Raw genomic sequence first — 26,945 nt, forward strand, 5'->3', positions numbered from 1 at the left:
TTAGAAGAATCAACATAAGGACATATTCGATTGTTGACTCTATAACACTTGATTATACACTTCGCTGTCTGAGGAAGAATATATACATCACTTGTCACAGTTAGCTAGCTTGTTGCTAACAAAGACAAACACGGAGGCGTCCATGTTTTTTCCCACTTCGCAAGTCGAATATCTTTAATGAACTGGTATACGTCGTCAGCTGACGCGTCACACATACACGGATGTAATTAGAGATATTTTTAATTAAATTCTGACTAGTCAAAATGATATTTTCAGATATCTGAATTGAGTTTTTGCTAGTACAGTTTGCTTTGTAATGAAGTGAGTGGGATGTGGAAACCATGGCGGCTGCTGTACTGAACCTTTTGGCCTCTTGGAGTCGCTATTTCTCCGATATTTTAAAAGCGCATAAGAATATACTGGCGTATGATACAAAATGTGGACTGTAAACATACAAATTGATTTTTATGGATTGATGAACTTGAAGTGTGTGGCACTTTTCAATGGCTTTTTCACCATTCAAAGAATATGTAGATTAACATTTCTTAAAGCGTTATTCTATCCTGATTTAATAACATTATGTAGGAACATAGTTTGTTGCACAGTCATTCTGTTCGCAGATTAACAGGCATATTTAATTTGGTATATAGGTTTTACTTTGTCTTAACTTTGTCCGAACTGCACTAATTGAGTGGTTAGAAAAGGAAAGACACGGCTTAGCAAAAGGGTTATTTGAATACATAATTTAGATATCTATAAAATAATTTAGACTAGTCAGAATGCTAATTCAAGATATGTCTATTGAGATTTGTCCTAGTCAGAATGACATTTGAGATCTCTGTGACTAAAGATTGCCTAGTCAGAGATCTATTTGAGATATCTATATAGATCTCTATAAATACATTATAGACGTCTTTAAATAAGATTCGACTAATAATACATTTAATTAAAGATATCTTTAATTAAGTTTGGACTAGACATAAATCAAATTCAAGATATCTACAGTTGTAGTTTGACTAGTTATTTGTTCGTTTCAGATATCTAAAATGTAATTTTGGATATATTTTGATGCAAACTCAGTTCAGGTATCTGAAAATATAATTTTGACTAGTCAGAATTGAATTAAAGATATCTGTTTACCTCTGTGTATGTGTGACGCGTCAGCTGACGATATATATGACGTCATTAAAGATATCTTAAATGGAATTTTGATGTAAAGTTGTATTTACAGATATCTCGAATCAGATTACTTTCTAGTCAAATTATCATTAAAGACATCTCTAATTACCATTCTGAGTAGTCAAATTATAATTATGACTCGTCGAAACACAATTGTAACTGTCTAAATATAATTATGGATACTCAATCCAACGTTTAATATTTTATAATTCCGCTTGCCATACCGCGCCCCCCGCAAAAAAATAGGGTGCTGAATGTCTATAGGCTGTGTGACGTTAGAGCCGGTGCAGTATCGCCTTTCTGCCCTCAGGGGGCGACACTCAGCAGCAGCACTGCAGTCCCTGGAGCTGCACTGGTCAGTCTAGACACGGTGATACATCAGTAATCCACTCTTTTGGTAGGAAAATGAAAAGAATGATGGTAGGTTTCATGTTTTGTTCAGGTTATTAATCTTCGAATGAAAAACAGCCGACGGAGCAAGTGGTTTATTAATTGTGAACGGGGGTCTGAGAGAGTCTAGAAATTTCTGTGTGTGTCTCTGAGCCGCTGCATGTCGGAGTAAGAAGAGCATGTCTAGCTCCACTTTCTATGATGTTTACACCATCTTTATTTATTCCTGCTCGGTAGTGTTTCGTGCTCCGTGCTGTTGCCGACCCCCTGTGTGTGGTATTTACCGTGTGGATACTGTGTGCTGTGTTTACTAACACCGCCAGTGTGAGAGAGGTCACTGATCAGTTCCTCGAGCTGGGCAAAAAGTTTTTGCTACAGAGGAGTATTTAGTTCATTTTTACTTCTCCCGGGTTACGCAATCCGGAAATCTACAGACTAAACCCCTTCTGTTTGACTGGATATACTGTTAGACGCGATTAGCAGTTAACTTTCTTTTCATATCTTTCATTACTTTTCATTTCATAGGCTGCGGTGCCTTATTACAGGCCGCTGTTAACACGAGTAAAGCAAGGGAATAAATCTGTATTACAAAGGAGAAGAAAACAAGCTGGTTATGAGTTGTATTCAACTCCTGCAGTGTGTGCGCGCGTGCGCCCGAGGGACTGAATGAGTGTACGGGGGGGTAGGGCCGGGGACGTGGCACACTTTCCTCTTCACATATACAGTGAATCCTGTGCGTTTTCCTCTTTGCTGAGGTGTGTGTTGTGTGTGTGTTTACAGCATGTCATGCAGATGCAGCTTGCTAACCTAATAACCTAGAAGAGCCAACTGAATCCAAATAAATAAATAAAATAAAAACAACTAAAGCGTAAAGTTGTAGCGATGAAGAAATGTGTTCTGGATATTTACAGCAAAAATAAACGCTTGATGTGTAACACACAAAAAATGTTTGAAACATCCAAAATATATTTACATAATACACATTATTATACAGCACTGCACAAGTAATTGCACATATCTGCATTTTATCGCAATTATTGTCAGACTGTTGCCGTCACCCATATTTATATCCTACGTTTTGTTTTGATATTTTTTTACCAGCAAGTTCTGGTCAGTGTAAATTCTACACTGTAAATGTGCATTTTCACTACACGTCGTACTGTGTATGGTTGTGTGCGTGATATAAAATTTGAAATGAAATTTGACTATTCAAGTACAGGTTTGTTTACGTTCTTCAGTTGCTGTATTTCTGACCGTTTCCTTACAGTGGCGCTATAGCACCAGGGTTTACATTTTGGCGAGACCTCGAGAACCTTAGGGTTCTTATTTTCTCCTCCCGCTGATTCATTGGCTACTGCCAAACAAAAAAAAAGCATCGAGAGCAATTTAGCTCCACCCATTTAGATTTTGAGCTAATTTGTATACTATGCAAATAGTTTGCTACGGTTATGTTGCATAGTTAAGTTGAAATGGATGTTGCTCAAGAAAAGTAAGTCTGATGGAGCTGAAATTTCTTTAACTGTATTGTTATGATAGTCTGTAAGAGATTTAACGAGATTTAAAAGAAAATGGGGCTCATCTGACCATGTTGCCAAGGTCCAGTTCCGAAGCTTGCGTGTCTGTTGTACTTGCTGTCGATGATGGACAGGGGTCAGCATGGACACTGACCAGTCTGTGGTTACGTAGCTCCATGTGCAGCAGGGTGTGATGCATTGTGCATTGTGACACGTTCCTCCCATAAAAATCATTAAAATTTTCTGTGACTTGTGCCACAGTAACCCATTATGTCGGTTTGGACTAGACGGGATAGCCTTCATTGCCCTTGTGCATCGATGAGCCTTGGGTACCCAACACCCTGTCACTGGTTTGTATTTTGCCCCTCCTCAGACCACTGTCTGTAGGTACTCACCACTGCTGACCAGGAGCACCTCACAACCCTTGCCGTTTGGGAGATGCTCTCACCCAGTCGTCCGGCCATAACGCAATCCTAATCAGTATAGAGTGCCTTAGGAACTTTTGCTCAAAATCCCACCAATTCTTTCAGATTAGATGGAGACCATTGGTGAATGAATAATCTTGCCACAGATTCTCAATCAGATTGAGGTCTGGGCTTTGATGGCTCAATCCATTTTGTCCTCAACACTGACTAGTTTCTGAGGCCCTGCTGAAGAAAAGCATCCCTAAAAAATGATGCTACCACAATCATGCATCACTGTGGGTGATAAGTGCTGTGTTTCAACCAAACTTAGTATTGTGTACCAAGGCCAAAAATGTACATTTTGATCTCATCAGACGAGAGAACCATTTATTGCGTTTGCTTAGTCTCCATTGAGCCCAGAACCCTGGAGTTATAAGGCGGCAATGCTACTGACAGGGGCACCGTGCCTTCGCTGTATAACACGAAGCAAGAAAAAGTATAATACGATAAGAGTGTATGGGTGCGTTTTTACATTTTTGTATTTATGTATGTGGTTGAAGGTACAGCGTGCACTAATTAGCTCTTTCAGAAATCAGCGTAATTTGTGTATCTTTATGTATGTGTGTAGATGGAGACTTGGAGTGTATGGTGTATATTGCTGATCAGCTCGCTTTTTTTCTACGACTGCTCTGCCCACAATGACCTCTACTCTTCCATTGGTCAGTTGATATTTATGAGTTTGCAAAAACAGTTTGATTACTATTCATTTAGCATAACATGCTCTTAGGCTCTTCCATTTATGTTTGTGTGTTTGTCTACCCTGTTATGTCCATAGGCCAAATGACAGATCTGCTGTTTATGGAGAAGGACCTGGTGACCTCTCTGAAAGACTATATCAAAGCAGAAGAGAGCAAGCTGCAGCAGGTCAAACAGTATGTCATGGACAGTGTTCCTTAAAATGTTTTCTACTGGCCAGACACTCGTGCCAGTTGAGCAGAAATACCCCATGAGCCGCACAGTGTTGACTGTATTATAATTACATAGAAATTCTACAAAATTTAAAACCATGTAATATTTATTTCTTTATTAGGCCAATCATCAAATATTCCCAGTCCCTCCGTTTTGAGGTTCTTTTCACACACTAACTAAAAAAATATTGTAATTGTGGCAGGATGATGTTAGTTATTTTATATGACAAGGTTATACGCTAAGCTGTGCCCACTCCGTTATGTTTCCCTAATATGACAGAAGTGCCATCAGAGGTCAGCATGACCATTTTCTGCATCAAGGTCGTTATTGGCATAGAATTGTGTGACTGCTTTCACTATGTCTAGGCTATTTAATTGCCCCATACAGACATCCACTTCAGGTTCTAACGCTATAATGCCAACTATGACTGGACTGAACTGCGCTGCAGTTATCTGTTGGTTGAAGTGCTCAGCTTTGAGGGAACGGTGTTCACAGCCCTTAGATTAACAGTCACAAAGTGGATTTAGAGCTTTAATTAACCATAGTCCGAGAATATTTTCCTTTCCTGATCCAACGTAGGGTACCACTGAATCGGATTCTTACTACAGCCAGACAAAATTCTGTCCAAAACCAACTCCCTCCAATCAGAGGCCGAATAAAACCAGACTGTCCAGATGATAAGACATGTAACTGTAATGAGATCATCAGTAAACAAAATCCAAATTTTAATTAGAATATAATTTGTATGCTCAGCAGGAAAGTGTATGGAGATCGTGAGTTTGAATCCTAATGATTCCACGGTTAAGGTCCAAGAGAACAAAATTGGCTATGCTCTCTGGGTGGGAGGAATGGCATACTCTCTCCTCTGTTAGTCACACTGACGCTAGCCAATTATGAGTGTCTGTGGGCTCATCTATGCAGAAGAGGGTAGATGGCACTTTCTTCTGAGTGTGTTAGACTGTTCTGTGATGCAGCGTGAGTAGTAGTTTGAAAGTTTAAAATTAAGCTTAAATTTAACTTTAATTATACATTGATCAGTGCATTAAAAAACAACACAACAAAACATTTTGTCTCAATAAGCTGGCCTTTTGTACTGACACAAACAAAAGACAAGCGTAAGCCTGCTTTGAATGTTAAGTGAGATCAGTAAAAACATTTCATGGATATGTGCATGTGTTTTTTCAGGTGGGTTGAGAAAATGGAGACACTAGTAACCATTGCTACGTACGACCCTGAGGGCTTCCTTGGTCACCCAGTCAATGCCTTCAAACTGATGAAAAGGCTGAACACAGAGTGGGGTGAAGTAGAAGACCTGGTGCTTAGAGACATGTCTGATGGTCAGTGTTGTATATCTTGTGTGAAGCCTTTAGATCAAAATAATGAATCTCTGTGAGAATGTGGCATTGGTTCATTAAAAAAATATGTATACTCTGTGCAGTATTTTCTGTCAAGGTTGGATAGGAATACATAAGTTTAGAAAAGTTTAATCTAAAACTGCAGAAGATAAATATATCAAATAAACAAATATCTAATCTTACACAGGATTTATCTCCAACTTAACCATCCACCGGCAATACTTCCCTAGCGATGAAGATCAGACTGGAGCAGCCAAAGCTTTGCTCCGTCTTCAGGACACCTATAAGCTAGAAGCACAGGCTATCTCCACTGGAGATCTTCCTGGTGAGTATGATCTGAATTGAATGGAATTAGGGGAAAGAGAGGTTATGGGCTGCTGACTAAGGCTGCAAAATATATTGCTTATTAATAATAACACAAGCCTCTCCATAATTCTGTTACTTCAGTGTGATATCAATATATTGTGAGGAACATTTTGTAATGTAGTTATAATATGATATTGTGTCAGTGTTATATAGGCCTAACTACGAATTTACATGGTTAACTTGCTACAAATGATTATATGTGTTATCATAGGTTTGCCTGCTGATTTGCCATATAAGGGCACTCTGGCAGTGGAGGACTGTTTTGAGCTGGGGAAGATTGCATACTCGGAAGCAGATTACTATCACACAGAGCTGTGGATGGCACAGGCTCTGGAACAGTTAGATGGCGGTGAGAAGTCAAGCATTGATGCTGTGACCGTCCTGGACTACCTGAGCTACTCTATCTACCAGCAGGGGGAGCTAGAGAGAGCCTTGGAGCATACCAAAAGACTACTGATGCTTGGTAAGGCCTGCTACAAGATTATTCAAATCCTAACCAATGTTGCAAACTGTTCACTGATTTTTCATCCTTGCCTAACTCATTTGGTTCTCAAAAAAATACACAGCGTTGTTCATATTTGATAGTGTTACAACTGTCAGAACCTGGATTATTCACTGATTATTGTTGTAGTGGTTGGTATAGGTTGTACAAAAACATTAAAAGAATATGGATGAAGCCACGGTGGGAAGCCGGGTCCAGCATGGTCTGTATATCGTGCAGTGCAGGGTACTAATTTCATGATATGTATCTAAACATTTCATTTAGAAATTGTTTGGAAATCGATTTGCATGATGCTTTGTTAGAAGGGCTATACTTTCCTGATGTGATATTTTCTAACAGCTAATATAATCATTTCTGTTGTACAGATCCAGCTCATCAGAGAGCCAATGGCAACCTAAAGTACTTTGAATACCAGCTGGCCAAGCAGATGAAAGCCGAGAGGGATCAGAGAGGAACAGGGGAGGAGAAAAAGGAGCGAGAGAAGAGAGAGTTGGACAGGAAGAAGGAGTTTCTTACAGAAAAGGGCAAATATGAGCAGCTTTGCAGAGGGGAAGGTATCAAGCTGGTAAGAGTCATCGATATGTGCTTCCTTTAGTTCAGAAAGTACACAGGAAGAGTCCTCACAGTAGGGTTGCAGTGATAACCACAGAAAATATAGAATTGGCAGAGCTATATAGGACTGGATTGACAGTTTCTTACTGTTCATTTTGAACCACACAGACCCCACGCAAACAGAGACGGCTGTTTTGCCGTTTCTACGACAACAACAGGCACCCGTACTATGTGCTGGGCCCTGTGAAACAGGAGGATGAGTGGGATCAGCCACGCATTGTACGTTTCCACGACATCATCAGTGAAAGAGAGATGGAAAAAGTAAAGGAAATGGCCAAGCCCAGGGTGAGTTCAACAAGATCTACAGCTCTTTATCAGTTATAGATGTTTTCATTTTAGATCACTTTTAATATTTGTGCTTAATGAACTTTGTTACTTGTTATAAAAATGGATCACAGATCACTGGTTTTCAAGACTAGTGCTAAAAACCTTATATTCTACACATTAGTAAATTACAAAGCTCTTTCTGAGCTGATTTGGTGTGTACAACTGGAGTAACCATACTAGACATAGTTTTCACTAAACTAGGCAGTTTCTGACTCTTTGAGAAATGCATTCCATCAGATATTAATTTTATGTAACTTAGACCTGATTTTTATGCTGGTATTGCTAAGGATCTACATTTGGTTTACTACCACATGCTATAATATGCTGTAATATGGTGCTGTAGTGCAGTTATATAGCTAATGCTATTGCCAGCACAGTAGACCTTGTAGTACAGGCTAACTGAGGGATGTGTTCATTTATGAAACATTGGGCCTCATTTATCAAGCTGTATACAAATGGATTTATTTGTAAAATGGTTCGTAGGAACATTTACACAAGAAATTCGTTTGAATGAAAATCGCATAATTTCAGAAAGGAAAAAAAATGTTCCTGTGTGTGTAAATTTACACATAGGAATACTATCTAATGCAGGGGTGTCCAATCTTATCCGGAAAGAGCCGGTGTGTGTGCAGGTTTTCATTCCAACCGAGCAGAAGCCACACCTGAGTCTATTGAAAGTCAAGCTCAACTGATTAAACAGGTGGAATCAGCTGTGGCTCCAGATAGGTTGGAATGAAAACCTGCACCCACATCGGCCCTTTCCGGATAAGATTGGACACCCCTGATCTAATGTAAACCTTGGCTTGACTGAGTTCAAATCAGATCATTTGTATGAATAACTGTACTTTTATTTATGTACTATATTGTAAGTTTAAATAGCTTATTTCTATTATATTTACAGCATTAGAACAGTGCTTAGAGAAGTGCTTTATAGTCTCTATTAAAAACACATTCCCATGCTAATTCACTACATCAGAGACTAAAAGTACCATCAAATATTTTGTGTAACTCAGTCGTTTTATATTATTAGCATTAATTAAAAAAATAAATATAAAGAAACCCATCAACCCTTTCTCTAATTTATCTCTAGATTCTGACCTTTTCAGGTGCTGTTACACTGCTAAACATTTCTTTTTATTGGCATAGAAGTGAGTCAGATAACTTCTGCAGCTCTGCCTTTTCTTTTACCAGTTAGTAGTCATTTTGTGTTTCCAGCCCTGTATGCACTTTTATGGAGGTTTGTGGGCATCACTAAATGCAAATGAGCCGTGTCGGGAATGTGCTTTGCACTTTATGGGTGATCAGCATACATATGCAAGTATGAAGAAAATCAGCCTTTCTGAAAGCTTTGTAAATCCAGCAGAAAGTTCAGTTTGGCTTACATTTGCACACAGTTTTACAAAAAAGATGGATAAATGAGGCCCATTGAGGTTTAGTGTTATGGGAACATCGTAATCCCCAAACCAATGTACATAATTGGCGTAGTGAGTAATTCGTCTCCTCTCGGCCGGTTGGCTTCACAGCTGCGCCGAGCTACCATTTCCAACCCTGTCACTGGTGTACTGGAGACTGCCCACTATCGTGTCAGCAAGAGGTAAGACGCCTATAGGCACACCGGTCATGCCAGTCATCCAGACACCTTTTTTCACCACATTCTACCTCAGCAACTTTAGCAAGACAGGACACACAGGGGACACTGTACACTTCTGTTTTAAGTAATGTGTGTGTGTGTGTGTGTGTGTGTGTGTGTGTGTGTGTGTATGTGTGTGTGTGATGTATAAAATATATATATAATAAAATATATGAAAAGTTTGTTCCAATCCAAACATGGGGTTGAGGTCAGGGCTCTGTGCAGGCCACTCAAATTCTTCCACTCCATCCTTGGTACACCATGTCTTCATGGAACTCACTTTGTACACAGAAGCATCGTCATGCAGAAACATGTTTGGGCTTCTTAGTTCCAGTGAAGGGGAAATTGTAATGCTACAGCAAAGAAAGACATTATACAGTTGTGTGCTTCCAACACTGTGGGAAGTGTGTGGGTGTGATGTCAGGTGTGGACACATGTGGGTGTGATGGTCAGGTGTCCACAAACTTTTGGGAATATAGTACATATGCAAAATTTGTATTAAAAAAAATACAGGGCGTAAGACTTTTGCACAGTACTCTCTCTCTCTCTCTCTCTCTCTCTCTCTCTATATATATATATATATATATATCATTTCAATTTTATTTGTATAGCGCTTTTTACAATAGACATTGTCTCAAAACAGCTTTACAGAAATATCAACACGGTATACAGATATTAAAGTTGCGAATTTATTCCAACTGAGTGGCGATGGTGGCAAGGAAAAACTCCCTAAGACGTTTTAAGAGGAAGAAACCTTGAGAGGAACCAGACTCAGAAGGGAACCCATCCTCATCTGGGTAACAACAGATAGTGTGAAAAAGTTCATTATTGACTTATATGAAGTCTAATATATAATTAGACTTCATATATGTATGTGTGTATATATATATATATATATATATATATATATATATATATATATATATAGTACTGTGCAAAAGTCTTATGCACTGTAATTTTTTTAATACAAATTTTGTTAAAATATGTTTGTTTTATGACTTTTGCAAGGTTGAGTCAGTACAAAAAAACATTTTAGATTTCCAAAAATGACATTTTCAGCAATTTTTTTTTTATGTTACAGAAAAATATTTATATAATCACCAGCATAGAAAGAAACAAATTAAATAGACTTCTTTTTAAACAATTTAGTGTCTACTAGGTTTTACCTGCAAAAACAGAAGTCAGTTTCCATTAGAACTGTTGTGTCCAAGATATGCAGTAAACCTTACCAGCTGTTTCCTTATAAAATTGCTCAAAATGTACCTGAGACTACTGATGTATTTACAAAAAACAAACAAACAAAAGCAAAGGGTTGGCACACTAAATATTGACTGTTTCATATATTACTGTTTACTCTTAGTCTTTATAGCAGATTTTATGTAGAAGACGCAAGGCTATCTGTTCCAATACTTTTGCTCACCTGAAAATTGGGTGGTCTACCACCAAAGATGCCATGTTCTAAGTTGTGTAACAAATCTAGATGTTAATATCAGGGAATGAAAGCTGAAATTGTGATCTATCATCTCATATTCATCTTTGATATCTCAGCCTTGCCTTTCCAATACTTTTGGACAGGAATGTATGACAAATAGCTGTACTTGTTATCATCCTCACCACGTAAATGAGTAGGTTTCATTTATTTTTTGGCATGATAGTATGTTATTTCATTTAAACTCTTCATTGAATCATGCAGGAGGTTTATTTTTAAAAGTCATTTCACAGAGATCTTGAAACTGAAGATGTTTTAAAAGGAGTGTGCAGGCTGTTCCTCTAGGTGTCACTGATCATGGTAGGGTTGCTGCAACACCTATCTTAGTACAGCGGAGATAGAGAATTAAAATGGCTGTTTTACTGCTTATAATTGCATTACCTGAGAGAACTTAAGCAGGTGCTACTCACCAAATAAGATACAAAGGGAGATCTTATCGGGCATGCATGCTCTTACCCTTTTCCTCTCTCTCTCTCTCTCTCTCTCTCTCTCTCTCTCTCTCTCTCTCTCTGTGTGTGTGTGTCTGTATTCCCCTGTGCCTTCTCCTTAGCTGAGGCGTGCCACCGTGCATGACCCCCAAACAGGGCAACTCACCACAGCCCAATACAGAGTCTCCAAGAGGTAAGGGGCTAAAGGTGAAGTGTAGAAGCTCAGGAAGCATGTGTCCATTTGTTTTCCTGTCATGGTGCTCTAGTGTACCTCATGCATTCATGCTTTATGTTGAGGTTCGGCTTTTACTGAGTATATGAGGATGAAAAAAACAAACTTGGATTAGCATTAGAATTAATGCACATTCATCTGAATGATCACTCGCACAAAGGTGCTGTGTTGGGACTGAGGTAAAGCAAACTTAAATATAGCATAAAAGAGTACAGTGCTTATCCCAACTTTAAAAATTGACCTCTGGCACTTTTCATTTAGCATGTATAAATTCAGGCTAATAGGGTTAAATTAATCATTGTGTTTGTGTGTGTGTGTGTGTGTGTGTGAGAGAGAGAGAGAGAGAGCGAGAGAAAATAATTATTATGATGGACTGCATTTAATACAGTGGAAAACTTTAGTGGGGAACAGGCTGTGGGCCAAGCTTAAAAAATGTTGCATGTTGACCATTAAGATTTGTGTAAAAAAGCTCAGGCACGATCTCAGCATACCTACAGTACATAGGCACTTCTATGATACTTCAAGAGGAAGTAAGCCAATCAGATCATTTGTTGGGCAGGACAAACCCACAACGCAAACATTACATGTGACTAGTAGAGCACCACAAAAACAAGTTTAGCTAAATTATCTTCTGATTGCCAAGAAATGCACAAACAGGATTGATAAAAATATTATATACAGTGGATATGAAAGTATTCAGAGCCCTTCAGATTTTGCACATTTTGTGTTCTAGATTAATTAAATGGATTAATTTACCTATTGGATATCTACACACAATAATCCATAATGACAAGTTTATTTATTAAAATCAAAAACTGAAATTATTTGGATGCATATTCAGAACTTTGTAGTAACACCTTTGTCACCGGTTACAGCTTTGAGTCTTCTTTGCACACTTGGATTTGGGCAGTTTCTCCCATTCTTCCTAGCAGATCCTCTGAAGCACAATCAGATTCTAGAGAATGTATTTCAAGATAATCAAACCAACAGGATGCACCTGAACACAATTTGGAGTGCCACAGCCAAGGGACTGAATACTTAGCTAAATGAGATTGTAACAGTAACTGTAACAGTGTTTAAAATATATATATATATTCTTAATCACAGATCTCAACATAGAGATAAAAATAAATGCTAACATGAATACTGTCAATTTTCAGCAAAATAACAACGGTCATTTCACATGGGTATTTCCAGAATACCTGGTAAAAGATAATCACTGACAGACCATTTTTGGCTAATATAATATGCTGTTAATGTCGTAATTATCAGCATGCAATTTCAACTGCCTTTTTGGCGTTGGTGCTCGCACACACACATATACATATTAGTTATTTTGAGGGGTCAGCAAATTTACACTGTTACACAAGCTGTACACTCACTACTTTACATTGTAGCAAAGTGTCATTTCTTCAGTGTTGTCACATGAAAAGATATAATCAAATATTTACAAAAATGTGAGGGGTGTACTCACTTTTGTGAGATACTGTATATACATACACACATCATGAGATATACAGTACTGTGCAAAAGACTTGCAGACAAGGCACATGCATAGAAATGTTGTAGAGCAAAGATGCCTTCAAAAATAATGAAGTTAAATGTTTCTCCATTTTAAAAAAATACTATAAAGAGCAGTAAACAGTAATAAAAGAAACAAAGGCAGTATTTGGTGTGGCGACGCTTTGCTTTAAAAAAAAAAAAAGTAGTCTCTGGTAGAATTAGTGCAGTTTTATAAGATAATGAGCTGTAAGTTTTATTGAGCATCTTGCAGTTGCCACAGTTCTTCTGGAGACTTTGACTGTCGCACTTGCTTCTTATATTTTCAGCAAAACCCATCAGCCTTCATTGTGTTTTTTTGTCTGAAAAGTGTCACTTAATATGCTGCTTTCTTTACTGACATACAAACATTTTTTGTAACATTTAATTTTGTGCTAGAAAACTAACGTTTGGAAATCTTAAATGTTTTTTGTACTGACTCGATAATGTAGAAGTCATAAAATAAAAATCTATTACAAAGTTTGTACTAAAAAAATAGGGTTCCCAAAACTTTTGCACAGTACTGTACATACACAACAATATCTCACGTGGTAGGTAGAATGGATAAACAGACAGAGTAACTCAGTGTCGGGTATACATACCCTCTTCCTCACAGCACCAGCACTGATTAATGTACAAGCATATACTCTTGACTTTTCCCCGTAGCGAGTGCATCTCTGTCTAGCCTGACAGGAGCACTGAAGCTGCTGATAATCAGGTCAGTGTTTTCAGTGGCTGTCAACCACAACTCAGTAAGCAGTAATAGCCTTTATTTGTCATATAAAAAATAGACTTTCGTTATTAAGGGCCTTGATCAAGGGCCCAACAGTGGCAGCTTGTCGGTGCTTGGGCTTGAACCCCCGACCTTATGATCAGTAACCCCGAGCCTTAACCGTTGAGCCACCACTGCCCTAAAGCCAGTGTAAAAGCCAGTGTAAAAGCCAGTGTATTTCCATGAGTGCATTGTGTTAACTTGAACGTCATCCATTTTGTTCTCTGACGTCACACTGGCCAGTATTTTAGAGAGAAGCTCTGTTTCAAAACATTCATTCTTTTGTCTTTTTCTGCATTTCTATTCTCTTTTAACTTTTCCTTGGTTATAGATATTGTTTGAAAGTTTTCTTTACAACACTTAAAGAACAAGTCAGAGTTTGATCTGAATGCAAGTGAAGATGTAACGAGCACTCTACAGTACAGAATCCTGTGGTGTTCATCTTCATGGTGATACAAACGCTGAGCAAATAAAATAAGTTCCCTTAAAATAATAAAGAAAAAGAGTGCCATAATCCAGTATTATTTAAATAAAACACTTGTTAGTCACAAAACATAAAATTGTGATAAGATTAGTCAATACAAACACGTGACGCCAACAGGAACAGCACTGCTCCTGGCCGCTACAAGAGCAGTACCTGCTCTCCCCCTCCAAGTAGGTCAAAAGGACCAGCCAACAGTTTTTTCAATCTTCAGTTGTCTAGTGTCAGTGAGTAGCCTCAGATTCTTGTTCTGGGTTGAAAGGAGTACTGTGTGATGTCTTCATCTGCTGTCTTCATAACCTCAAGGTGTAACTGCTTCTGAGATGCATTTCGGCTTACAACAGTTGTTAAGATATAGCCACTATTTGAGTTACATTAGCCTTCCTGTCAGCTCTGTCAGCTCCTCTGACCTCTATCAGCAACAAAGAGTAAAGTCAGTGTAAAGTCATTCTGTATAAAGTCCAGAGACTGTTGTGTATGAAAAGCCCAGGAGAGCAGTAGTTTCTAAAATATTCAAAGGTCCTGCCACAGCATCTCAATTGGTTCAAGTCAGGACTTTGACTAGGCCACTTTAATTTAGCTTGGTTTTTTTTAGTCATTCAGAGGTGACTGTGCTTTGGATCATTGTCTTGCTGCATAATCCAGTTGTCCTTGAGTTTCATCTTACAGACATTGTCCTTTAAGATTTTCTGGTAGAGAGCAGAATTCATGTTTCTCTCAGTTAGTGCAAGTTGCCCAGGCCCTGAAGCAGCAAAGCATCCCCACACCATCACACTACCACCACCATGCTTGACAGAGCTGATGATGTTGATGTTCTTTTTGTGTAATTCTGTGTTTGGTTTATGATCAGAAGTAACAGGACCCCTGTCTTCCAAACAATTCCTCTTTTGACTCATCAGTCCACAGAACATTCTCCCAAAAGGTTTGAGGATCATCAAGGTGTGTTTTGGCAAAATTCAGACGAGCCTTAATGTTCTTCTGGGTTAGCAGTGGTTTTCACCTCGCCACTCTTCCATGGATGCCATTTTTGCCCAGTGTCTTTCTGATAGTGGAGTCATGAACAGTGACCTTTATTGATGCAGGAGAGGCCTGTAGTTTCTTTGATGTTGTCCTTGGTGCTTTTGTGACTTCCTGGATGAGTCGTCGCTGTGCTCTTGGAGGACTTTTGGAAGGTGATCTACTTCTGGGAAGGTTCACTACTGTGCTGTGTTTTTCCATTTGGAGATAATGGCTCTCACTGTGGTTCTTTGGAGTCACAGAGCTTTTGAAATAGCTTTGTAACCCTTCACAGACTGATGTATTTCAATCACCTTCTTCCTCATCATTTCTGGAGTTTCTTTCAACTTTGACATAGTGTGTTACTGGGTAAGACCTTTTAACCAACTGTTAAACTGCTGTTGAAAAAGTTCTATTTAAGTGTTGATTTGATTGAACAGGGTTTGCAGTAATCAGGTCTGGTTGTGTCTAGTCCAGCTGAACCCCATTATGAATGCAGTTTCATAGATTTGGGGAATTACTATGGGGGCAAATAAATTTTCACACAGGCCCAGGTGGTATTGGATAACTTTTTTGCTTCAATAAATAACATTATCATTTTAAAAACTGTATTGTCTGTTTATTCAGGTTTCCTTTGTTTTATCTTAGATTGTGTTTTAAATTTCTGAAACAATTTAGTATGAGATATACATAAAAACAGAAGAAATCAGGATACTTTTTCACAGCACTGTACTATTGCTGTATTGGACCTGTTTCAACTGGATTAATGTCAGAATATTGATCAATTTGTAAATGTAGTAATTCAAGCTTCATTAACATGCAGTACCTCCAAGGTTTCTGGATAGTCAGAACTTAGTGGTGTTTCCCAGAGTATCAATATCTACTGATCAGTGAGTGAGAGGGCCCCTTACTCATCAAAAACACATTAGGATAATGGAACATTTGATGTTTTTTCTTGGGGGGAATAAAGAAATGGGGCCTAGCAATAATCTCCCTACAGATGACTAATCAAACCTAAATCTTAGTAACTACACACTGCATGCTATCATTTCTACTAACTCAAAACACAACTAATTCTTGACCATTTCCCAACGACGATTGTGACTCTGTATGATTGTGACTGTCTGAGCAGACTGCTTTCATGCTGATTCAGAGAAAGGCTGATTGATTGTTTTCTGCTTGCAGTGCCTGGTTAGCAGCCTATGAGCACCCAGTGGTGGACCGCATTAATCAGAGAATTGAAGATATTACAGGTTTGGATGTCACAACAGCAGAGGAGCTACAGGTGTGGCACTGTGTGTGTGTGTGTGTGTGTGTGTGTGTGTGTGCGCGTGTGTGTATTTGTGTGTGTGTGTGTGTGTGTGTACTAACACTGCTGTTTGTTAACAAGTTAAATATGTTGTATTTTTGAAGATTTGCAGAATGGATAAGAAAACCATTGTATGTGATACTGTCAAAATTACTGCCTAAGGCATTAATAAGAGGAAAGGCTAATACATTCGGTTCAGAAAATATTCCAACTTCTTCTGGTTTTGCACACTGTTATACATTTTCTTTTAAAATAGATGAAATTGACTTTTTGCCTTTAATCTATGCCCAATAATCCATGACAAAGTGGAAACGTGGTTTTAGATTTTTTTTTTTTTTAATTAAAAACTGAAATAATTAAATGAGATAAATATATAGAACCTTGCCAAATTGAGGTACTCCAAATGAACTCCGGTGTAGTCTGTTTGCTCTGATTAGCTATTATATCTCTAAACCATGACTGGACTCCACCTGTTGCAAATTCAACTGATTGAACATGATTTAGAAAGGCACACACCTGTGTTTATAACAATTCACAGTTGATGTCAGACCAAAAACCAAACCCTGAACTGAACCCCATAGAACATCTTTGGCGAGACCTGAAGATGGCAGTTCACAGATGCTCCCGTCCAATCTGATCGAGCTTGCGAGAATCAGCCCGAATGAATGTGAGGAACTGCCCAACTCCATGTGTGCCAAGAACACTCAAAGCTGTAATTATTGCTAAAGGTGTTTCTACAAAGAACTAATTTCAGTTTTTGATTTTTATTACACAGGCAAAAATTTCTAAACACTTGTATTCATTTAATCATTATGGATTATTGTGTGTAGATTGATTACCTTAATCCATTTTAAATTTAAGGTATTAGACAAAGTGTGCCAAAGCTGAAGAAGGGTTTTTATAATTTCCAAACCCACTGTATACCATTTTATAGTGTATTATAATATAATGTGTTATGCATACTATACCACTCTTTGTATTTCTTTTAGGTGGCTAATTATGGTGTAGGAGGCCAGTATGAGCCACACTTTGACTTTGGGCGGGTAAACAACATTGTCATTTTACGCTTTAACAGCTCTCAACATTGGTGAGCAAATAGGCGAAATGTATGTCAGTCTCCCATGGACTGATTTCAGTGTTGATCTGTATTCTTCCCTGATCTGCACATCAGCTGATAACAAAACTCAAGATTAAAGGCAAATGATTCATGGCAGTAATATTTTTAAGCTCATAAAATTAATAATGTGCATGGGACCTCTGTTGAAAGCTGTTTTGAATTATTCTGAGCCTTCTGCATTGAGCTCAAAGGCAACTGAAGCATTCGACACTTGTTTTGTTTTTTTATGATCTCCAATAGAAAGATGAGCCAGACGCCTTTAAGGAGCTGGGCACAGGGAACCGCATTGCCACCTGGCTCTTCTATGTAAGTGATCCACGACAACTGAAATGCGTACTTGTATTTCCTCTGTTTCTACTGATAGGCTGATTTTTCTTTTTAAATTACTGTCTGAAGAAGCGGTCTCTCTGTAATATGGGCGCATGTTTCTTCTGTAGATGAGTGATGTGGCAGCAGGGGGTGCCACAGTCTTCCCAGAAGTAGGAGCAGCGGTAAAGCCAATGAAGGTACAGCATGTCCATGCTAGTGAAACAGGCTTGCTTAGTCTTGATTATGTTTTCAATCTTTTGTCCATCATTGATTTTCCTTGTTTTTTCTAAAGCTTGTGTTTGTTTTTGAACTACAGGGTACAGCAGTGTTCTGGTACAACCTGTTCCCAAGTGGAGAGGGAGACTACAGCACAAGGCATGCTGCATGCCCAGTACTTATGGGCAATAAGTGGGGTGAGTGACCTGAAGGTCATCTTCATTTGAGCTCCTTTCGCTTTACTCCACACTGCATGTGCTTCTTTTTTCATTTAAATAGTTCATTTCTGTTCTTTTCTATTTAACTTCCACCCTGAGCATCTTGCATTGACTTTTAGTTTAAACTTGGACAAGTTGGTGTATTTTCACTTTGGTTAATGGTTTCCTACCCACAAGGCCGTTCTACAACCTGCTGATAGGTGTAACAGTGAGAATTTGACCTCAGTTCATCTCGAGCTAAAGAGTGATGCAGCGGTGCTTTGGTCCTTTACTCTGTCCAGCTCACCTTCTCATCTTTACACTTTGCTGAAGTAGATAAGGTTCCAAAGCTTTCATTAAATAATGCCATCAACTGTCATGCCATATTCGAGCTAAGTCTCTGCCATAACTCTGTCTCGGAGTTGTATAGCTGCATCCACTACCTCAATGTTGATTTTTTTTTTCACTAATATTGCATACAGTTAATCATGTCACTAGAAAATGGCGAGTGAGAAAAGCCTCTTGTTCTTTTGTTTTTAGGAGTGGACAGCAAAATCTGTCATTGTCCCTTATGTTTGAGATCGTTGAAACTGTTCCTTCTGTTAAACATTATAGTAACTGCGCTAGCAATGACCCCGTGCGGTGCCAGCATGGCTAAAAGTGGCAACCGGTAATGTCTGACAGGAATAACAAAAATACAGCAGCAGAAAATGACCACGAAGAATCACTAAGCACAGTTTAACATGACATCCCTCTGACTTCCTGTTTCAGAAGGAAATACACCAACATATAGACTCAAATCATAGCTAAGAAGTTATTTCATGGGGACTTTAATGTGTTTCAGAGCAGAGTTTTTCTTCTAATCACATCCCAACTTTAGAAAATTTATATCCCAGGAACTTTCTCTTGACAAAGAGAAGATAAGATATACATTTATTGATCCCTCTGAGAAATTCAAAAATTGCTTTGTTGAACATTCTTTCTGTGTCTTTCTTGTGTAGTTTCAAACAAGTGGATCCATGAAAGGGGTCAGGAGTTCAGAAGGCCCTGTAGTCTGCATAAGACAGACTGATGATACCCTTCCTCATCCCATCCTCCTCCTCGTTTGTGTCCACTCTGTGGTTTAAGACCTATGAGATGCTCCTAATTCAACCCCCAGCCCCACCCACATTTGCCTTTAACGATCAACCTAGGTCTGCCATATTTTATTTTTATTTAAATGTGTGTGTGTGTGTGTATGTATGTGTGTCTGCCAGCAAATTGCATTGATGCCACTAGTGCCTTTTATCGTTGCGCAGAATAGCTGCAGAGAAGAAAGATGTCCCTCATGACACTCCATCTTTCCAGGTCTTAATATAGCTGAGGTACTATGGGGAAAATCTCAAATTTCAGTACAGTACCCTCATGGTACCAGATTTAACTGAACTCACAAATAAAAAAAACATGACATTTCAAATCTAAAACTATTTCATCTAAACATTTCCTGCGCACAAAGTCTACACTCTGGAGCCCTGAATTCGGATTGTAGCTAAGAATGTGTCAGGATGTCTGTCGACCTATAGCTACAACTGTGTCAGATTCCATTAGCTGTGCCATTGGAGTATTTTGCAATACCGTGCTTGCTCTTTGTCTGTGTCTGTGTGTGTGTGTCCATGTGTTGGGAAGGTAAAGGATAGGCTTATTGCACTGATTATCCTGTAGGAATGCTGATGAGAGTTAGGGCTTATAGATCTATGCACGCTTTCCCCTGAATGTCCGCCATATGTTTGTTTCCCCCTTCTCTTCCCATTCTCTCGCCACCACTCTTAAGCACACACACGCGCACACGTCTGATGCCAGGACATTGTATAAGGCTTCACTTGCACTGAGGTCATTCACACAGGGGAAAACAGATTAATGTCCTGTCCTGTTTAAAACCAAAAGGTCCAACTATGTTTAAGGTTTCTCCTTCCTCAAGTGGAACAAGGATTAAAGAACAACAGATATAAAGTGCCCAAGAACTACTTGCCAATCAAATCAGTGCAAACCGTGTATGAAATGCCCTAGGCCAAGATTTCTTGTACTATTGACAATTACAGTGGCTACACCAAGGTTTGAAATGATGAAATGCTAACATCCTTTTCTTCTCTGCTAGCAAAGTTTTTAATAATAGTGAGACTGTAGCACTCAAACATGACTCCAGTTACTCCTGATCAGGAAATGAACACCTCTATTTAGTTATCATTTCATGTAGTCTTTTCACTCCAGTGACATTAGATTTGGGTTCAAATACTGTATAAATGTGTGAAAATTGTTTAGTATGGAAAGAAATAATTCTCTGATCTATTTATCTGTTTGGATGCTTTTATTCTGTCAAAGCTTTCCAACAAATCTGTCAGCAGTGAAACACCACAAGAGAGATAAATACTCATGTCGGTAATTGAATAAAAATAAGTAATAAAAATGATTGTGGTTATTTCATTTTTTTATGCTGCTACCACTAGGTGGTCTATCTGTCTATCTGTCAGTTCCAAGGGCTCAAGGACGAGTAGATGGAGGGTTGTTCTATTTATAGTTGGAATATAGAATTGAATTGATTTGATTGGATTTCTGAAATAGATTTTCTTCAATAGCTTACTTCCTGTATATTTTAAGGGTATTTCAGGCATAAAAGAAATTGTTACAGGATGACTTAGTGCTGTTTTAGGCATGTCCGTTGACGCTGACGCCCAAAGTTTTGTTTTACAACAATTAATCTTGTGGCACACATGAAATTTCCAGGAATACGTCTGAACATTTTGCATTTATGGGTCTGGGATTTTGTAATCGGCTGCGTGTGATCCTTCACGCACTCGTCCAAAACAGCCTAACACAAGATCCACCGCCACATTTGCTGTAAAACGTGCCTCTTCCTCTCTTTTGGCTCGCTTTGGGTTCACCTCCACAACGTCAACAGCAGACAGGAGCCCTGTTTGTGAAACACCATGGGATGGGTCGGCTCCTAATACTACATTTCCATTTCTACATCTGAATCCCTAAAAAGCTTCTCAACATTGCACCTAAGACTTTTGCATGTTTTATTTATATATCACATGTTACTTTATTTATATGCTTGTCTAATTATGTTCAATGCAAAACAGCAGGTTTCTCTCACCTGTTTGACACACGTACTCCGTGATGTAGATGCCCTCTCTGTACGTCAGGCCTCCTATCACTGGGGTCCCTGTGGCTGGTGCCACTGAGGGGTCCAGGGCGTCAATATCATAACTCAGATGGATGGGTTTTTTTATCCTGTGTGTCAAAGCATGGTTTAATAGTTGATATATTTATAGCGTGGAATAATTTGAATATAGATATTATTTGTTTTAAGAATGTGAATGAGTACTTACTTTGAAAATATGTGATCACACATCTGTTCCATAACCTTGGCAATTCCAAGACTATCTACCTCTGTCATAGAGAAAGTCTTAATACCCAGGTGTTTCAGGATGTGACTGGAATATAACACATTATAGGGTATTATATGTCCATATTTAAAACAAAAAAAAGAACATGTGCCTTCATTCAGAGCCAAATAATACAAAAGTTTTATCTGAAACTGTATATTAGCCACTGATTAAGAATTTACTGTTCCTCTGGGTCTACATCTCTGAGTCCAATGTACACTACATCTTGTGCTGCTATGCAAGGCTTAATCCATGAGAAGTTTGGCAGGACAGGAATCTGAAGGAGACAGAAAGACAATAAAATAAAACAAACATATTTCTATATAAATAGTCTCTGTATGTTAAAGTTATAAATGTGACAACTAACAAGTGTCCATAGCAGGGGTCAAAGTCTGTGATATTCTGATCCATAATCAATGTTCAAAACATCAGGTTGGTTGGAAAAAAAAAAAAAAAAATTAAAAAACTTAACGTTCAAAACTAAGAAAACAGGATACTTTGATCTACATATGTATATGTACACACTGGAAGCGTCTGTGACAGCTATATTTTTGCAGTAAGACTAGCCCATTCTCATCATATTACATGACCACACACATCACAGAACAAAGTCCTATAAATATAGTCCATAACACAGCCTTGATGAACACCTTTCACATGGGTCTCTTGTATGGTGTACCATAATTTTATTAACACAGAGGGTGTATTACATGCACTGAATAAAAATACTTTCTCCAAAATGGTAAATAATTGCTATGAGTCACCTTAGTGCACAGCTCACGGATGAGGTAGGACATGGGCTGCCCGTGGATATTTCCTGTCGGACTGGTTAAAGGTGTGTTAATGTCAGCATGGGCATCCACCCACACCACACTCAGCTCAGGTCTATAGGCTGCGTGACCATGGATCGAACCAATTGCTAAACTACAGGAACAAACAAAAACACTGGTGCATAAACATGTCCAGTCCTCATTTTCAATCTTCAGACTTCAGTTTATGACATGAACTTGCTGAACCTGTGATCTCCTCCAAGCATCACGCAGGTGTGACCATCATTCTTAACTCTCTGCACAGCATCAGCAACTTGTTTGTTGGCAAGACCAACCACCCGGGGTTGCTTTGTCCTCCCGATGGGCTCATCATTGGACACGTCTTCAAATATTAGATTGCCATAATCCTTCACCACACAACCTGAAAGACAGAGCCTGGACCAGATTATTTCCTGATAGAAACACTCACCAAACAATTTATTAGGACCACCTGCCAATTCATGCAATTATCCAATCAGCCAATAATGTGGCAGTAAAATGCATAAAATAGTGCAGATACAGGTCAAGAGCTTGAATAAATGTTCACACCAAACATCAGCATAAGGAAAATGTGACCTTGACCATGGTATAGTTGATGGTGGCAAATGTGCTGGTTTAAATTTTTTAGAACCCTGGAACTTTCATGCATAACAGTCTCTAGAGCAGTTGCCAACATTGTTCCTGGAGATCACCCTTCCTGAAGACTTTAGGTCCAACCATAATCATGCCCACCTAACCATCTAATCATTGCATTAAGAAGTTCTTGATCAACTGAATCAGATATGTAAGATTTTGGTTGGAGATGAAACCTGCAGGAAGGTAGATCTGCAGGAACAGGGTTGGTGCTCTAGAGTTTACATAGAGTAGTGCAACAAAAAAAATCCAGTGAGTGGCAGTTCTGTGAGCGGAAACACTCACGCTTCAAGCTGACAGGACAGCTATCGTAACAAATAACCACGCTTAACAACTTAACAACGGTGAGCAGAAAAGCATCTCAGGACACACAAAACTTCAGCTCTTGAGGTAAATGGGCTACAACAGCAGAATACCACATCAGGTTCCACTCTTGTCAACCAAGCACAATGGGCACAGGCTCACCAAAACTGGACAGCTGAAAGTTTAAAAAAGCCCATGGATGTTTTTCCACAAATTCTTAAACCATTCAACCAACAGCCATGCCATATTTTCCCACATTTGGATGTTTAATATGAACATTACCTGAAGCCCTTGACCTGAAGCTACATGATATTATGCACTGCGCTGTTGCCATGTGATTGGATCATTTCATTTATATGCAGGTTTATAAGTGTTCCTAATAAAGTGGTCAGTGAGGTAGTGCCTACACAAGAAAAATAAATGCCTGACGTCTGTTTTAAATTCTCTGGACTTGGAAAATACATATTTAAAAGTAATAATGGCACTAAATGGAAAACCTCAAGCCTAATGAGTGACAGAAAAGTAAAATAAAGGCATAATCATGCATGATTAAAAAACAGGCTGAGTTTGACTGTATGCCAAAAAGTCACTCATGATACACAGGCTGCCTTACTGGTTGCACTTGGCTCTCTGCTGGTGAATTACTGTTTATGCAAGGAGAAGATCAACAGTAATGTCATCTCATTCTGACTATAACAGGAGGTGTGTACTGTACATATACAAACAAACACACACAGAGGTGGGTGTTGCAAGGTCAGCCAGCTCTGTCCTATCAGATCCCATCTCGTCTCTCTCTCTCACACACACTACAATGTACTAGTCAGATTAGAGAGCTGAATTGTGTTAAGAGAAACTGTAATAATACAGCAATTTATTTAAATGTTGCAACATGATCTTTGAGGCATTATGCAAATCCTGAATTTGTTTGAAGATTAATGATCCACAAAAGGGACTGATTTGAATAACACGTTTGAACACATTTTGGTTATGAAACCATGTGAATCCAGTATTACAATGCAAACCTCGCCGTTAATACTCGAAACTAGTTAGTATTGCTAGAAAACGTGCGTGTTCTCCTAAACAGAGAAGTTTAACAGTACAAGATTGTATTTAAAATATCAAATACTGGACATTTTATTGGTAGATATTAGTATTTTTTTTTTATTTGACTTTTAAATTTCCAGCACAGTAACACGGTTACCTTGGCCTTCAAGTTTCTTCACCAGTCCCGCTTCCCGAATCACATCTGGTCCCAGCTGGACACCATCCCTGGGCTGTAGCAGGACACTTCACATTATTTCTCATTTCATTTACTATCCATCCTTTAAACAGGGAAATCAAAGCACGCTTCCAAATATCTTTCTTCTCCAACTGGAGCTCACCTGTCCTTTAGAAAACGGTGCTCCGATGATCCCGACAGAGTGCAGGTCTCTGCGGAAAATTCTGACCGCGGTGTTTAAAAGCTTCATTGCGGTGCTGATGCGGTGGCTCTCTCTGTAAACGCCTCACGCGCTCCAGCGCTCTCCCGCACCTGGGATCTGATCCATTACTTAAATAGCACCTCGGGCCAGGACTCGCCCCTTTCCCTCACATCACTGTGTTTATTAGGAAGCCGGGTCAAAAAAGTGGCCCGGCCACCAACCTGACCATGTACTTTAAACAGTCCGAGTGAGGACACCAGTTAAGATGAAAAAAAAAACAAAAAAGGTAATCACTAACGTAATCCAAGTATAACAATATGAAAGGTATGTAATCTGATTACTTTGTTTTTTTGGAGACTTCTCCACGCATACTGAGGTTAAATTTGGTGTTCCACAAGGCTCTGTTTTAGGTCCACTGTTTTTTACTTTATATATGCTACCTCTATGTCAAATTATTCGTAAACATGGGATTAGCTTCCACTGTTATGCTGATGATACACAGCTGTATGTTTCAGCAAAGAAAGGACAGACAGCAGCTTAATAAAGTTGAGGATTGTGTAAAGGACATTAGCCGTTGGATGCTTATTAACTTCCTCTTACTTAATTCTGATAAGCCAGAAGTACTTGTACTAGGACCACATGTAGCTAGAAATGATCTTTCTGATCTCATAGTAACTCTGGATGGTCTTTCTGTTTCATCATGTGCTTGATACTTGTGTATCAAGTAAAAGACCTTGGTGTGATTATTGACTCCAGTCTATCATTTGATGCTCATGAAGATACTATTACTAGGATAGCCTTCTTTCATCTCAGAAATATTGCTAAGGTAAGAAATATAATGTCACTACATGATGCAGAAATATTAGTTCATGCGTTTGTCACCTCTAGACTAGATTACTGTAATGCCTTACTGTCTGGATGTTCCAGTAGGAGCATAAACAAACTCCAGTTAGTCCAGAATGCAGCTGCTAGAGTCCTAACTAGAACCAGAAGATATGACCACATCACCCCGATCTTATCCACACTGCATTGGCTCCCAGTGAAATCTCGCATTGATTATAATATACTACTATTGCACTAAACGGTCTCAAGCCAGAGTACCTAAGCGAACATTTTGGTTTTCTATGATCCGCCACGCCTACTTAGAGCAAAGGTGTTGCTATTTGTTGGTACCTCGAATAGCGAAGGCTACAGCAGGGAGAAGAGCTTGCTCTTATAGAGCCCCGCAGTTATGGAACAGTCTTCCAATTAGTGTTTGAGACTCAGACACAGTCTCAGTGTTTAATTCCAGGCTGAAAACATTTGCTTACTCAAGCTTACGATAAATAGACTTTCTTTTACGCAAAGCACAGTCTTAACAATCTCTCCCTCTCCCTCTCTCTTTCTGTCGAGCCACATATGATTTTATGGAGATGCCAGTGATCCTGATCCTTTCTGCTCTCCGGACCTGCCTGATCCATTCGGATGCCCTACCTATGGATGGAGCTCTCATCAAATCCAATTCCACATGGACATTCTCACTGTGGTTGCTGGGACTACGGTTGCTGCTATGGCCTTGGGACTGCAATTACAACACGCAGTTTTGCACTCGGTCTCCTTTGAACAGTGGACTAGTTCAACAAAGACGTCATGTACAAGTCATAATGAACTTTCTTTTACTTTTACACTATCTGTTGTTACCCAGATGAGGATGGGTTCCCTTCTGAGTCTGGTTCCTCTCAAGGGTTCTTCCTCATATCATCTTAGCTCAGCTCTGAGTAGCTCAGTAACCTTCTTTGACTCGTATACTTGGGGTGGGATTTGTGATTTCCAGTACAATATCATTTAATTCTTTCAAACTGTTCAAACACATAAAATTTTCAGTACACACATATAAACCACTTTATTTACAGCTGCAACATTTATTCAGTTGGTCTGCAGTGCTCTATAATACAGCAGAATCAGAAAAAAGGAAAACCATGGATTTTCCCCAGAGGCTAAATCTGAGAAAATAGTACACATTTCAGAACATTCTGTAAAAT

At 38.9% G+C, this 26,945-nt stretch overlaps 2 protein-coding genes across 5 annotated transcripts; one reads left to right on the plus strand and one right to left on the minus strand.

Moving 5' to 3' along the window:
* Nucleotides 1-1,449: 1,449 nt before the first annotated feature.
* On the plus strand, nt 1,450-20,037 carry p4ha1a (prolyl 4-hydroxylase, alpha polypeptide I a). Of its 4 annotated transcripts, XM_053639625.1 has the most exons (16): nt 1,450-1,599; nt 4,116-4,206; nt 4,323-4,419; nt 5,642-5,793; nt 5,999-6,136; nt 6,389-6,640; nt 7,045-7,244; nt 7,400-7,576; nt 9,142-9,212; nt 11,293-11,358; nt 16,371-16,470; nt 17,484-17,537; nt 17,852-17,917; nt 18,049-18,117; nt 18,237-18,333; nt 19,335-20,037. In XM_053639625.1, the coding sequence occupies exons 1-16, from the start codon at nt 1,585-1,587 to the stop codon at nt 19,403-19,405; spliced, it is 1,716 nt and encodes a 571-aa protein (XP_053495600.1). In that variant the 5' UTR covers nt 1,450-1,584; the 3' UTR covers nt 19,406-20,037. The 4 variants fall into 4 exon arrangements, with proteins under 4 accessions (XP_053495600.1, XP_053495596.1, XP_053495598.1 ...); XM_053639621.1 differs by lacking the exon at nt 11,293-11,358; XM_053639623.1 differs by lacking the exon at nt 9,142-9,212 and having other exon boundaries at nt 11,288-11,358.
* A 621-nt stretch (nt 20,038-20,658) lies between these two features.
* arg1 (arginase 1) lies at nt 20,659-25,116 on the minus strand. Its single transcript, XM_053639626.1, has 8 exons — nt 24,886-25,116; nt 24,705-24,777; nt 22,775-22,949; nt 22,523-22,682; nt 21,941-22,035; nt 21,702-21,806; nt 21,467-21,603; nt 20,659-21,280 (listed from the first exon to the last, which is right to left on the minus strand). The coding sequence occupies exons 1-8, from the start codon at nt 24,970-24,972 to the stop codon at nt 21,117-21,119; spliced, it is 996 nt and encodes a 331-aa protein (XP_053495601.1). The 5' UTR covers nt 24,973-25,116; the 3' UTR covers nt 20,659-21,116.
* Nucleotides 25,117-26,945: the final 1,829 nt, after the last annotated feature.

This window comes from Ictalurus furcatus, chromosome 13 (assembly GCF_023375685.1).
Source record: "Ictalurus furcatus strain D&B chromosome 13, Billie_1.0, whole genome shotgun sequence".
NCBI lineage: Eukaryota > Metazoa > Chordata > Actinopteri > Siluriformes > Ictaluridae > Ictalurus > Ictalurus furcatus.

What these genes read in the sequence shown, in the direction of transcription:
- p4ha1a (XM_053639625.1), top strand. An exon ending in TGACCTCTACTCTTCCATTG is followed by an intron (nt 4,207 to 4,322) that starts GTCAGTTGATAT and finishes TTATGTCCATAG; the next exon opens with GCCAAATGACAGATCTGCTG. An exon ending in CAATACAGAGTCTCCAAGAG is followed by an intron (nt 11,359 to 16,370) that starts GTAAGGGGCTAA and finishes TTCTGCTTGCAG; the next exon opens with TGCCTGGTTAGCAGCCTATG.
- arg1 (XM_053639626.1), bottom strand. Translation starts at nt 24,972, where the DNA reads ATGAAGCTTTTAAACACCGCGGTCAGAATTTTCCGCAGAGACCTGCAC. An exon ending in TCCGTGAGCTGTGCACTAAG is followed by an intron (nt 22,036 to 22,522) that starts GTGACTCATAGC and finishes TGTCTCCTTCAG; the next exon opens with ATTCCTGTCCTGCCAAACTT. An exon ending in GGAGTACGTGTGTCAAACAG is followed by an intron (nt 21,281 to 21,466) that starts GTGAGAGAAACC and finishes TTTCACAAACAG; the next exon opens with GGCTCCTGTCTGCTGTTGAC.